This window comes from Tamandua tetradactyla, chromosome 11, assembly GCF_023851605.1.
Source record: "Tamandua tetradactyla isolate mTamTet1 chromosome 11, mTamTet1.pri, whole genome shotgun sequence".
Lineage (NCBI taxonomy): Eukaryota > Metazoa > Chordata > Mammalia > Pilosa > Myrmecophagidae > Tamandua > Tamandua tetradactyla.
In genome coordinates, this window is record NC_135337.1 from 83,266,074 (window position 1) to 83,279,027 (window position 12,954).

At 43.4% G+C, this 12,954-nt stretch overlaps 1 protein-coding gene across 1 annotated transcript in view; it reads left to right on the forward strand.

Moving 5' to 3' along the window:
* Positions 1-12,954, forward strand: part of LOC143650548 (mucin-16-like) — an 84,209-nt gene that overhangs the window by 33,654 nt on the left and 37,601 nt on the right. Inside the window, exons 23-35 of the mRNA XM_077121449.1 lie at positions 1,576-1,700; positions 1,913-1,980; positions 4,054-4,226; positions 4,346-4,381; positions 4,902-5,026; positions 5,250-5,317; positions 5,903-6,075; positions 6,394-6,429; positions 6,736-6,801; positions 7,977-8,098; positions 8,195-8,262; positions 8,733-8,905; positions 9,242-9,277. Of these exons, the coding sequence (XP_076977564.1) occupies positions 1,576-1,700; positions 1,913-1,980; positions 4,054-4,226; positions 4,346-4,381; positions 4,902-5,026; positions 5,250-5,317; positions 5,903-6,075; positions 6,394-6,429; positions 6,736-6,801; positions 7,977-8,098; positions 8,195-8,262; positions 8,733-8,905; positions 9,242-9,277 (1,269 nt within the window). The remainder of the gene's footprint in view (positions 1-1,575; positions 1,701-1,912; positions 1,981-4,053; positions 4,227-4,345; positions 4,382-4,901; positions 5,027-5,249; positions 5,318-5,902; positions 6,076-6,393; positions 6,430-6,735; positions 6,802-7,976; positions 8,099-8,194; positions 8,263-8,732; positions 8,906-9,241; positions 9,278-12,954) is intronic.

Consider the following 12,954-nt stretch of genomic DNA (forward strand, 5'->3'; position numbering starts at 1 on the left):
GGCCATTTGTATAAGCCACTCTAAGCAACCTGCAAGGGACCAACTTGTGACCATGTTCTCTGGCCCAAGACCTCTGGGAAGGCTCAAGAGGTCAGTTAGTGAAACCAGAACCAGGAGTTCATCCTATTACAATGCCTGAAACTTCACTGTCTATTGGAATGGAAAGGAAATATCCAAGTGCAAACTTAGTACTGATTCCAAAGGAACAGAGACAAAAGATGTCAACAGAGAAAGCAGAAAGAGATAATAACAATGATGACCAAATAATAACAGCAACATTCAGCGATTATTTGCCATGTGACTTTGACCATACTTTATGTGTATAATTTTACTTTAACTCTAGGAAGTAGGCACTATTATTTTTCCATTCAAGAGAGGCAGAATATGGAGCTCGGTGATTTTTCCATGGCCACATAGCCAACAGATGGTCAGAACTCTAACCTAAGTCTTTCAAACTCTCAAGTCTCAGCTTCTGCCCTAAAAGAAGTGAACTTGGCCATCCCATTTCAAGGTATATACCAAAAGAATTGAAATCAGGGACTTGAACAGATATCTGCAGACCAATGGTCATAGCGTATTATTCACAACTGCCAAAAAATTGAAACAACACAAGTGCCCATCAACTGATAAAGAGATAAACAAAATGTGGTAATACATACAATAGAATATTATTCAGCTGTAAAAAGGAATGACATTCTGATACATGAGACAACATGGATGAACTCTGAAGACATCATGTTGAGTGAAATAAGCCAGACACAAAAGGACAAATATTGTATGAGCTCACCGATATGAAATAATTTGAATATACAAACTCAGAGTCTGAATCTGTAATATAGGTTACCAGGGGACAGGATGGGGTGATGGAAAAATTTTGGTAATGGATGGTGATGGTGGTAGCACAATATTGTGAACATAATTAACAGCACTGAAATATATTTAATGTGGTTAAAAGAGCACATTTTAAGTGATATATATGGTACTAGAATAAATATTTTTTAAAAATCCATGGAACTGCACAATGCAGTGAACCCTAAATGAAACCATGGACTGTAATTAATAGTACAATTATAAAAAATATGCCTTCAAGAATTTTAACAGATTTACCACACCAGTTCAAGGTGTTAATAATAGAGTGGTACATGGGTGTCTTGCATTTTACATGTGATTCTTCTGTAAACCTCCAGCTTCTCTAATAAAAAGAAAGAAAGGAACTTGGGACCCACCTCTCTGAAACTCACTTCCATGGGCTGTAAACTGGAGATAAGTGATAGGATTCACCTCAGGGAGCTGCCATGAGGATTGAAGGTGGATAGAGCTTAGCACAAAGCTTCAAGTTTGAGTTCTTCTGTTATGGTTGTTGATATTTTTTACTGACATTATTTTCATTGCTATTATCAGTGTCTTCAACTGAACTCTCCCATTTTCAGAGGAGACAATCTGATGCCTTGTACCAGAACTGAAAACACTGGTCCCCAGGGAAATGGGTCCCAATTCTTCCTTCCCACCCCCAACTCAGAACTAACTTGGGGTATGGCTTCTTGTCTTCCTCTTCTCTCCTGCCTCTCCCTTCAGCTGCTGGCCTCGCCCTGGTGCCATTCACCCTCAACTTCACCATCACCAATCTGAACCACATGGAGGATATGGGGGACCCAGCCTCCTCAGCATTCCACGCCTTTGAGATGTTCCTGCAGCGCTTGGTGAGAGGCCACCCACCTCACTCCTGCCCTTCTGGAAGCAAGCCCCACCCACTGAAGCTAACCATGCCTACCTCTCTCCTACCTCCCAACTGATGCCAGCCCCACCCACCTCAACCCTCACCCTTACTCCCCCAACTGATGCCTGTCTTGCCAACCCAGGTTTACCTATCTGCCTCAGCCCTTCTTCTCACCTCCTTCTCCCTTCTCACCAGCTGTTGCCCTTGTTTAAGAACACCAGTATTGGCCCCCTGTACTCTGGCTGCAGAATAACATCACTCAGGTGAGATAGCTGGAAATGGTCCCGTTAGGCATGGTGGGGACTCTTGCCTATAGACCCCCTAAGGCTGGGTCCTCCTTTTCCAGCTCCCAATAGGGACAACCATTAGCCTTTGGGCTCCTGTCACCCTGGCACTGCTCTGGAACGTCCCTCCCAAGAGCCCTCAAAGCTCCCATTTAATGTCTCCCAGGAACAAAAAGACACACACAGCTACTTGAACGTGTGCCCCGAACTCCTTCATAAAGGACACACCTCTGATCTTAGCATTCCCCGGTGTCCATCTGGGGTTAGGAAGGTTGCACAGCCTTCCATGTCTCCAAACGCATGCCACATTCAAGTATTCCTGAAGGCTATCACACATCAAGCACTGCTATAACTTAAACACTGGGCTAAACCAAGGTTTCTCTGCCAAATTGGTACTATTGACATTCCTAATCAGGCAATTCTTTGTTGTAGGGGACTATCCTCTGCATTTTAAGGTATTTAGCATTATCTCTGGCTTTGATTCCCTAGATGTCAATTGCAATGCCTTCCTCCTTTCCAGTTGTGACAAATATTTTCCAGCAAGTGTCACATGTTTTCTGGGGATGCATAACTGCCCACATTTGAGAATCACTGGTTTGAATGTTTCCCATATAGCATACCCCTAAACTCTTGCAATGAAGATTTTATCATCCACATTTTATGGTTGAGAAACCAAGGCACAGAGAAGTTCAGAAACTTTCTCAGAGCCATACGGCTGGCAAATGGTGGAACTCTTATTCAAGCCCAATATCCCCAGAGCACATACATTTATCCATCGAGTTTGCCTTGCCTCTTCCCCTTGGAAAGAACCACATGCCCTCAATCCTTTCCCCTATGAGCATAGCCTCCAGTCCTCTGCTCTCTCACAGTGCAAATGTGAAGGTCACATCATTAGTATGATAATGGTTTCCTAGCATGGGTGACAAGCTCTGCTCCAAGGTCTCTGGGAAGATTTAACCTCACTGGGCATCTTCCTAAAATTCACCCCATGCCTCTGGGTATAGAAGTACAGAGGCAAGATGCTCCCCTGACATTCTGGGATAGAGAAGGAAGGACTGAAGTCAACTTTCTTAAAGTTAAGACCTGGGTGTTGATGTACCCAAGCAGAAATGACCTTTCCCTTTCCTTGGCATGGAGATCCACAAATTTTCTTTGTTTCATCCAACATTGCTTGAATAACTACTCTGTACCAAGTTCTTTGCTCTTCTTTGAGCATTTGATGGAGCTAAAAGCACTGTCCTCAAGAAGACTTGTGACTAGATAATTAGTGACAATAATAGTAAATAACAATAGTAGGATAAACACTCAGTACTTAGAATATGCCAGCCTGGGGCTATTCTAAGCACTTTTCTTAAAATAACTCATTCAATTGTCATTAAAAAAAAAACCCTTCAACAATGTAGTGGGTACCATTACCTTCGTTTTGAAGATGAGAAACAGAGACATAGAGAAACTATTGAAGTATCAAGAGATAGGGAAAGTCCAGTGGACCCGGGAAGAACTGAGGTCAAAGCTCCTAGCAGGAGACAAATAAACAATGTACAGGAGATACAGCTCTGGGCCAGAAGAAGTGTTGCAGGCAGAAAAAACAGCAAGTGCAAAGAGTAAAGGCTGTGGTAGAGAATTCAAACAGAGCAGAAATACTCAAGCGTGAGGGTGGAGAGGCGACCCGGGCTGGCCATGGGTATCCTGATATGCATAGCGGGACATTCTGGCTTCATCCATAGGCAGTAAGGAGCCATTGTAGGACTGCAGCAAATGTCAGGTAAGGAAAGATTTTCATTTAGAGTGAGAATTGTCTGCCATGCAGAGGATAGATGGTAAAAGGCAGGGAGACAGTAATAGTAGGCCTGGGCTCAGCCAGGGATGTTTTAAGGAACTGTTTTCACATTTATAGCAAATACCCCCAATAGTAGATGATGTAGCATCCAGGGGCTTGTTGACAAGAGCCCCAACATTTTCTAACTTTGCCCATGGGACCCCCACCATGTTCTCAAGGACTCTCTTCAGATGGGCCTCCATTGTGCCCTTCACTGTACCTCTACTCCCCAGATATGAGAAAGACAGGGAAGCTGCCACAGTGAATGCCCTCTGCACTCGCCGACCTGACCCTTTAGGCACTGGGCTGGACACAGAGTGGCTGTATTGGGAGCTGAGCCAGCTGACCCGTGGTGTCACCCAGCTGGGCCCCTTCACCCTGGACAGGGACAAGCTCATAGTCAATGGTGAGCAGCCACTGTCTTTTCTTTGTTGTCCTGTATAGTCTATATCGTCCCCTCCTTTTGCCCTTATTCCTTCTTCACCTGATAGCATCTCCTCTCTCTCTTTTCTTCTCGCTCTGCAGGTTACACACACCAGATTTCCAAGCCCACCTCCAATGGTGAGTATCCAGTGTCTTTAGATGGCCAACTCGCCCCAATACATCTTCCCCCACCCACAGGGGAAGGAAGCAATGGGTTCTCAGCCGGTATCCCCAACCCCAGCTCACAGAGAGAGAAGAAGTCAAAGGTACAAGCTGGGAACTCATTTCAATAAGATTCAGCTGTGAATAGCCTTTGTGTTTCTGTTGGGCACAGAGAAATAGCTACTAAGTACTGGCTAGGTGAATGGATGGAAGGATGAGAGTGAGTAAACAAGTGAATTAGGAATGTCAGGATGTAAACTGGCTCATTTCAAACGTTTATAGCTTGCAAAATGTTCCCTCCTTTACCTCTAGCAGAAAATAGCCAAAGGTTTCCCACAACTAGTGATTCTGGTATTCAGCTCCAGGGGCCCTCAGTCATTGTTACGGTCTCCCATGAGATGGTCCTTTGTCCTAGGACTGTACCCGAGACCCTGCCACCCATATTCAACCCAAACCTGACTCAGGTGTGGTTTCTTCCTGCCCTCTCCTGCTGCAGCCACAGGACCATCTCTGGTGCCATTCACTCTCAACTTCACCATTACTAATCTGAGGTATACAGCAGACATGTGGCCTCCTGGCAGCATCGCGTTCATCACCACCGAGAAAGGCCTGCAACTCCTGGTGAGAGCCCTGCCCACCTCACCCTACCCACTGACCTTACCCTGCCCTCCATTCCTCACCGTGCTACACCCACCTCATTCTATCCATTGCACCTATCCCTCACCCTGCCCTGACCACTAGTTACATGGAAGCAAACACCAACCACTGATGCCTACCCACCTTGCTCCTGCCCCAACCCTGCCCCCTTAGCCCTCCTACTCACTTTTCTCACCCTGCTCTGCAGCTTGAAAACTTGTTCAAGAATACCAGTGTTGCCCCCACCTATTCCAGCTGCAGACTGACCTGGCTCAGGTGAGTTCTTTCTAAAGGACAGCAAGCTGGGCCTGGGACCAAAGCTCCCAGGCCTGGGGACATTTGGTCTGTTTCTTTCTTTCCCTTTTAACAGTGTCCTCAGCAGATAGTGGAATTCAGCAGGCACCGGTTCCAGGACTAAAACATCTTCTGATCCTCCTTCCCCACAGCCCAGACTCTGCAGAGTGCATCAGGAGAGCTGGGTCCCTACCCTGGCCGTCTCTTTACTCTTCCTTCTCTGCCCCCTTCCTTGGTCAAAGGAAGGTCCCCATAGATTCTCTCAGAACAAATGTACCTTCTCCAATTGCTTTAATCCTAAATTCCAGCTCTTTACCTGTTTCATGTACGAGCTTTCCTTTACCCATGATGTGAGGATGCAGGTTTCAGCCTTGCTATTTAACAATAACTCTTCTACCTACCAATTGTGCTCACAATCCCAGGATGGCTGAAAGTGACTTGTACTCTGAGAGTCTTGGTCTGGCTTCTCACCTCTCTACCAGACTTCTAATGTTTGCTGGCCCCTTTCTGTCCTGCCCCTCCCTAGAAATTCCACTTGTTGTCATTCCCCTCAACTTACCCCCTCAGGCCCAGGAATAACGGGACAGCCACTGCAGTGGACATCATCTGCACCCACCAGCCCAATCTTATGGGTCCCGAACTGGACAGAAAGCAGCTGTACTGGGAGATAAACCATCTGACCCATGGTGCCACCCAGCTGGGCCCCTACACCCTGGACCATGACAGTCTCTACGTCAATGGTGAGTGGCCAAGCTGGAAACGTGGGTGTCCTCCTGCTTACTGGGTACTCCCTGTGCCAAAGGCCTCTCACCAAGTTCACCCTTCCATCTAAGCCTTGCCTTTCAGAATTCTTTGAGCAAGACTTTATCTCTCTGGGGCTGGTGGAGTGGGGGGGGCACACTTTGATCTCTGCCAGATGAGAACTCTGTCTTCATTGCAATGAACCACAGCTGTGATAGTCCAGCCACCCTCTCTCCAATGGCTGAGTTGACTCAATGAGTTGCTACAATGAAGGTCTCTTCCACCGTCACCCTCACTATTTCTTCCTCTCTGTGCAGGTTACACCCATCCAGCCTCAGCCATCATTCCAAACAGTGAGTATTCCAGATCCCCATGACCAACCCCTTTTCCCTGAAAAATAGTTTCCCCTCTTTATAGCTACCATTTTCAGTAATGGAAGAATAGACATAGAAATATGGATTGAGTTGGGGTTGACAGGGGCCACCCACCCTCTTCTATCTGCCTAAGGGCAATGCTCTATGGCTCAGAAGATACCTCCAGTCATATGTCTACACTTCTCTGTAGCCACCACAAGAGAGCCTCACCGCCAATTCCTACCTGACACCACTGCCTGAGAGATAACACACCTGGGTTTTCCTTTCTGATGTTTTTCTCCTCAGTATCTGTGGCCTCTACATCCTTTCCAGCATCTTCTCAGGCTACAGTGTCTGCTACAAGGCCTACAGGTAGGAAAAGCCTCATTCTGTTATTGGTACCAAAATAGCTTCTACAAAATCATTTATACCAAATAATTTCTTTACTCATTACTTATTCTTCCCATGGAACACATCTACTTCTGCGATTCCCAGGCCCCTTTAGTCTCTCAGGATGGTCATATCCTAAATCCAGCTCACACTGCCAGCAGCTCCAGACCCTTTGTCCACCCTCCCCCCTGGGATATCACTCAGGCCACTTTGTCTCAACATGTTCAGCCTGAAGTTATCAGAATACTTCAATTATGTTCCTTCCCACATTACCAAAGGCAGAGACATGAGTGCCAACCTTGGCCCTCCCTCTCCCTCACCCTCCAATAGCCATCCATCACCAAATCTCATCTCTTCTTCATTCTGAACATCTCTCTAGTGCTTCCTTTCTCTGCCTCTGCATTGCCACAACCTTTATTCAAGCCATCAACATGTTTTGCTAGGACCATTACAATACCCTCCACTCTGGCTTTGTACAGTATTCCATACACACAGCAGCTGTTGCATCACTCCTCATATAGATATGTCCATATAATTCCTCTATTGCTAATAGGATTTTGTTGACTCTACCTGGTCTACAAGTCATGCTCAACTTCTTGAGCTAGATAGTCTCAGCCTGTCCTTTCTTGGCTCAGAGTACCCCTCCATTCTCACGTCTACGCTTTCTTGTAGAAGTAGTCAAGTTTCTTGAGGGTAGCTACTCTGTCTTCCTGGCAGACCTCTACCAAGTCTGTTCCTTCTGCCTAGAGGACTCTGTTCACTTGCTCAGCTACTGTTCACCTCATTCATTCCTTTGGTCTCCCTGAAATGATGCTTCCTCTGTGTAGCTTTCCTGAGACATTTGGTTGGATGCCCCTCCTACACTTGCATGGCACCTTGACCTCCCCTGCAACATAATGGTATGGCCACTCCCTTGACCACAACCCTGGAAGGTCATGCCTTATTCGTCTTTGAACCAGCAGAGTCCAGTATAGAGCCTCACACACAGTAGGTGCTCAATAAGTTCTCACTGAATGAATCCGAGAAAGTGCCTGGCAAATTCCAGAATGTTCCCTATTTAGATTCTGCAGCCCATGGCTGTACTTAGTTCATTGCTGGTACCCAGCCCACCTTGGTCATTACTAACTGTATATCTTTTTCTCTTTCCACCACTGCAGCTGCTGACAACACCCTAGTGCCCTTCTCTCTGAACTTCACCATCACCAACATGCGTTACACACAGGACATGCCCCCAAGCTCTGTGAAGTTCCGCTTCATTGAGAAGGTCCTGCAGGACTTGGTGAGAGCTCTTTGATGACCGCCATCAGTCCTGCCTTGATTTCATGGCCCGTCAGCCTCCTGAGCCCTCCTCTTCACCCCCTATCTTTTCTCACAGCTTGGACTGTTGCTTAATAAAACAAGTATTGGACCTTTCTACTCTGGCTGCAGACTGGCCTCTCTCAGGTGAGACTCCTGGATGGAACAGTCCAGCCGAGTGGGTGGACTCTCCTGCATACGCCAGCAGAGCTCCATGCTTGGGCATGCCCCTGGAACTGCTGATCTCCAACCCTACCATGACCCATCCTTCCCTCACTAAGATGGTGAAAATGCTCAAGGCTTAAAAATGAGGAACTGTGTTTAGAGTTCACAGAATCCAATTAGTATTTAATTTTGAGTGAGGGCTCTCCTCTTCAAAGAGGTTATGATGACTCCTGGCATCCTATCTGCAAATTCTAAGGGAAATTTTATCTGTCGCCAGTTGTAAAGGTATCTCAGTGGACATACTCTCATGACAATCCTTCCCAACCTCAGAGTTAGAGGTTTCAGCATGTCCCTCAGCCACCTTGCTCCTACTCTCTCCCTTTCCAAACCTGGAACACTCAAAGGCCCTCCTTAGTATTCCACATCTTCATCCCATATCTTTCCTTCCCTAGGCCTGCAAATGGTGAAGCTGCCACCAGAGTGGACATGGTTTGCACCTACCATGCTGACTTCGAAGGCCACAGTCTGGACAGAGAGAGGCTGTACTGGGAGATGAGTTATAGGACCCATGGTGTCACCCATCTGGACCGTTACACCCTCGACCCAAATAGTCTTTATGTTAATGGTGAGGGGCCATGTTGTAGGCAGATTCTTTTTCCCATTCTAAGTCTTATGTCCAAAGTTCTGAACAAGGTCTTCATATCTCCAGAGCAAACTTTGACCCTTATTTTTCTGTATTCCTGGTTGGGTTTGGTCTTCATCGGGTCAAGCCAATACCACGTTGGGGATAACGACTATCCACTAACCTTTGATATTATATCCTGGTCATCTCCTCCCTAAACCTACATCCACCGCCTCCTCCCTAGTGCTTTTCCAGGAAAGGCCTCTAAATCATCCTTTTCCCTTAATTCTTTATGTTCACTTAAGCTGTTGTTCACCTTGTCTCCCCTTCTTTTTGCAGGTTACACCTTTAAAACCTTCACCCTGACCACCACCAGTGAGTATTCTTCACCCTGATTTCCTGGGTTCCATCTTCACATTGGTGTGTTGGGAGTGTTGCAGCTGCTTCTCCTTCACCTCCTGCTCTCAGTGAAGGAAACACCTGGAAGGGCCCTAACTCACCCCTCCTCTCTCCTCTGAGTGTTGTTGGAGAGTCCTAGTCCATGGTGAGGAGGGATTAGATCCAATAAGACCTCCCATCACATTCTGGCCGTCACATCATTTTCATTTAAATTCTCCTAAAAACTTGCTGTTGGTGTCCTCTTTCTTGTCCTTTCATTCATTTCTATATTTGTTGTTCTGAGTTGTTCAACATCATCATTGTGCCTGTTGTTTCTGGGTTCTCAGCTAAAATTTATTTTTTTTTATTTTTTTTTTTCAATTTTTTTTTTTTATTAATTAAAAAAAGAATTAACAAAACAATTAGAAATCATTCCAATCTACATGTACAATCAGTAATTCTTAATAACATCACATAGTTGCATATTCATCATTTCTTAGTACATTTGCATCGATTTAGAAAAAGAAATAAAAAGACAACAGAATAAGAATTAAAACAATAATAGAAAGAAAAAAAAACAAAAAAAACAAAAACAAAAAACCTATACCTCACATGCAGCTTCATTCAGTGTTTTAACATAATTGCATTACAATTGGGTAGTATTGTGCTGTCCATTTCTGAGTTTTTATATCCAGTCCCGTTGTACAGTCTGTATCCCTTCATCTCCAATTATCCCTTCTCTCTTTTTTTTTTTTTTAATTAACGGAAAAAAAGAAATTAACCCAACATTTAGAGATCATACCATTCTACACATGCAATCATTAATTCTTAACATCATCACATAGATGCATGATCATCATTTCTTAGTACATTTGCATTGGTTTAGAAGAACTAGCAACATAACCGAAAAAGATATAGAATGTTAATATAGAGAAAAAAATAAGAGTAATAATAGTAAAATCAAAACAAAACAAAACAAAACAAAACAAAAACCTATAGCTCAGATGCAGCTTCATTCAGTGTTTTAACATGATTACTTTACAATTAGGTATTATTGTGCTGTCCATTTTTGAGTTTTTGTATCTAGTCCTGTTGCACAGTCTGTATCCCTTCAGCTTCAATTACCCATTGTCTTACCCTGTTTCTAACTCCTGCTGAACTCTGTTACCAATGACATATTTCAAGTTTATTCTCGAATGTCCGTTCACATCAGTGGGACCATACAGTATTTGTCCTTTAGTTTTTGGCTGGATTCACTCAGCATAATATTCTCTAGGTCCATCCATGTTATTACATGGTTCATAAGTTTATCTTGTCTTAAAGCTGCATAATATTCCATCGTATGTATATACCACAGTTTGTTTAGCCACTCTTCTGTTGATGGAGATTTTGGCTGTTTCCATCTCTTTGCAATTGTAAATAATGCTGCTATAAACATTGGTGTGCAAATGTCCGTTTGTGTCTTTGCCCTTAAGTCCTTTGAGTAGATACCTAGCAATGGTATTGCTGGGTCGTATGGCAATTCTATATTCAGCTTTTTGAGGAACCGCCAAACTGCCTTCCACAGTGGTTGCACCCTTTGACATTCCCACCAACAGTGGATAAGTGTGCCTCTTTCTCCGCATCCTCTCCAGCACTTGTCATTTTCTGTTTTGTTGATAATGGCCATTCTGGTGGGTGTGAGATGATATCTCATTGTGGTTTTGATTTGCATTTCTCTAATGGCCAGGGACATTGAGCATCTCTTCATGTGCCTCTTGGCCATCCGTATTTCCTCTTCTGAGAGGTGTCTGTTCAAGTCTTTTTCCCATTTTGTAATTGGGTTGGCTGTCTTTTTGTTGTTGAGATGAACAATCTCTTTATAAATTCTGGATACTAGACCTTTATCTGATATATCATTTCCAAATATTGTCTCCCATTGTGAAGGCTGTCTTTCTACTTTCTTGATGAAGTTCTTTGATGCACAAAAGTGTTTAATTTTGAGGAGTTCCCATTTATTTATTTCCTTCTTCAGTGCTCTTGCTTTAGGTTTAAGGTCCATAAAACCGCCTCCAGTTGTAAGATCCATAAGATATCTCCCAACATTTTCCTCTAACTGTTTTATGGTCTTAGACCTAATGTTTAGATCTTTGATCCATTTTGAGTTAACTTTTGTATAGGGTGTGAGAGATGGGTCTTCTTTCATTCTTTTGCATATGGATATCCAGTTCTCTAGGCACCATTTATTGAAGAGACTGCTCTGTCCCAGGTGAGTTGGCTTGACTGCCTTATCAAAGATCAAATGTCCATAGATGAGAGGGTCTATATCTGAGCACTCTATTCGATTCCATTGGTCGATATATCTATCTTTATGCCAATACCATGCTGTTTTGACCACTGTGGCTTCATAATATGCCTTAAAGTCAGGCAGCGCGAGACCTCCAGCTTCGTTTTTTTTCCTCAAGATGTTTTTAGCAATTCGGGGCACCCTGCCCTTCCAGATAAATTTGCTTATTGGTTTTTCTATTTCTGAAAAATAAGTTGTTGGGATTTTGATTGGTATTGCATTGAATCTGTAAATCAATTTAGGTAGGATTGACATCTTAACTATATTTAGTCTTCCAATCCATGAACACGGTATGCCCGTCCATCTATTTAGGTCTTCTGTGATTTCTTTTAGCAGTTTTTTGTAGTTTTCTTTATATAGGTTTTTTGTCTCTTTAGTTAAATTTATTCCTAGGTATTTTATTCTTTTAGTTGCAATTGTAAATGGGATTCGTTTCTTGATTTCCCCCTCAGCTTGTTCATTACTAGTGTATAGAAATGCTACAGATTTTTGAATGTTGATCTTGTAACCTGCTACTTTGCTGTACTCATTTATTAGCTCTAGTAGTTTTGTTGTGGATTTTTCCGGGTTTTCGACGTATAGTATCATATCGTCTGCAAACAGTGATAGTTTTACTTCTTCCTTTCCAATTTTGATGCCTTGTATTTCTTTTTCTTGTCTAATTGCTCTGGCTAGAACCTCCAACACAATGTTGAATAATAGTGGTGATAGTGGACATCCTTGTCTTGTTCCTGATCTTAGGGGGAAAGTTTTCAATTTTTCCCCATTGAGGATGATATTAGCTGTGGGTTTTTCATATATTCCCTCTATCATTTTAAGGAAGTTCCCTTGTATTCCTATCTTTTGAAGTGTTTTCAACAGGAAAGGATGTTGAATCTTGTCGAATGCCTTCTCTGCATCAATTGAGATGATCATGTGATTTTTCTGCTTTGATTTGTTGATATGGTGTATTACATTAATTGATTTTCTTATGTTGAACCATCCTTGCATACCTGCGATGAATCCTACTTGGTCATGATGTATAATTCTTTTAATGTGTTGTTGGATACGATTTGCTAGAATTTTATTGAGGATTTTTGCATCTGTATTCATTAGAGAGATTGGTCTGTAGTTTTCTTTTTTTGTAATATCTTTGCCTGGTTTTGGTATGAGGGTGATGTTGGTTTCATAGAATGAATTAGGTAGTTTTCCCTCCACTTCGATTTTTTTGAAGAGTTTGAAGAGAATTGGTACTAATTCTTTCTGGAACGTTTGGTAGAATTCACATGTGAAGCCATCTGGTCCTGGACTTTTCTTTTTAGGAAGCTTTTGAATGACTAATTCAATTTCTTTACTTGTGATTGGTTTG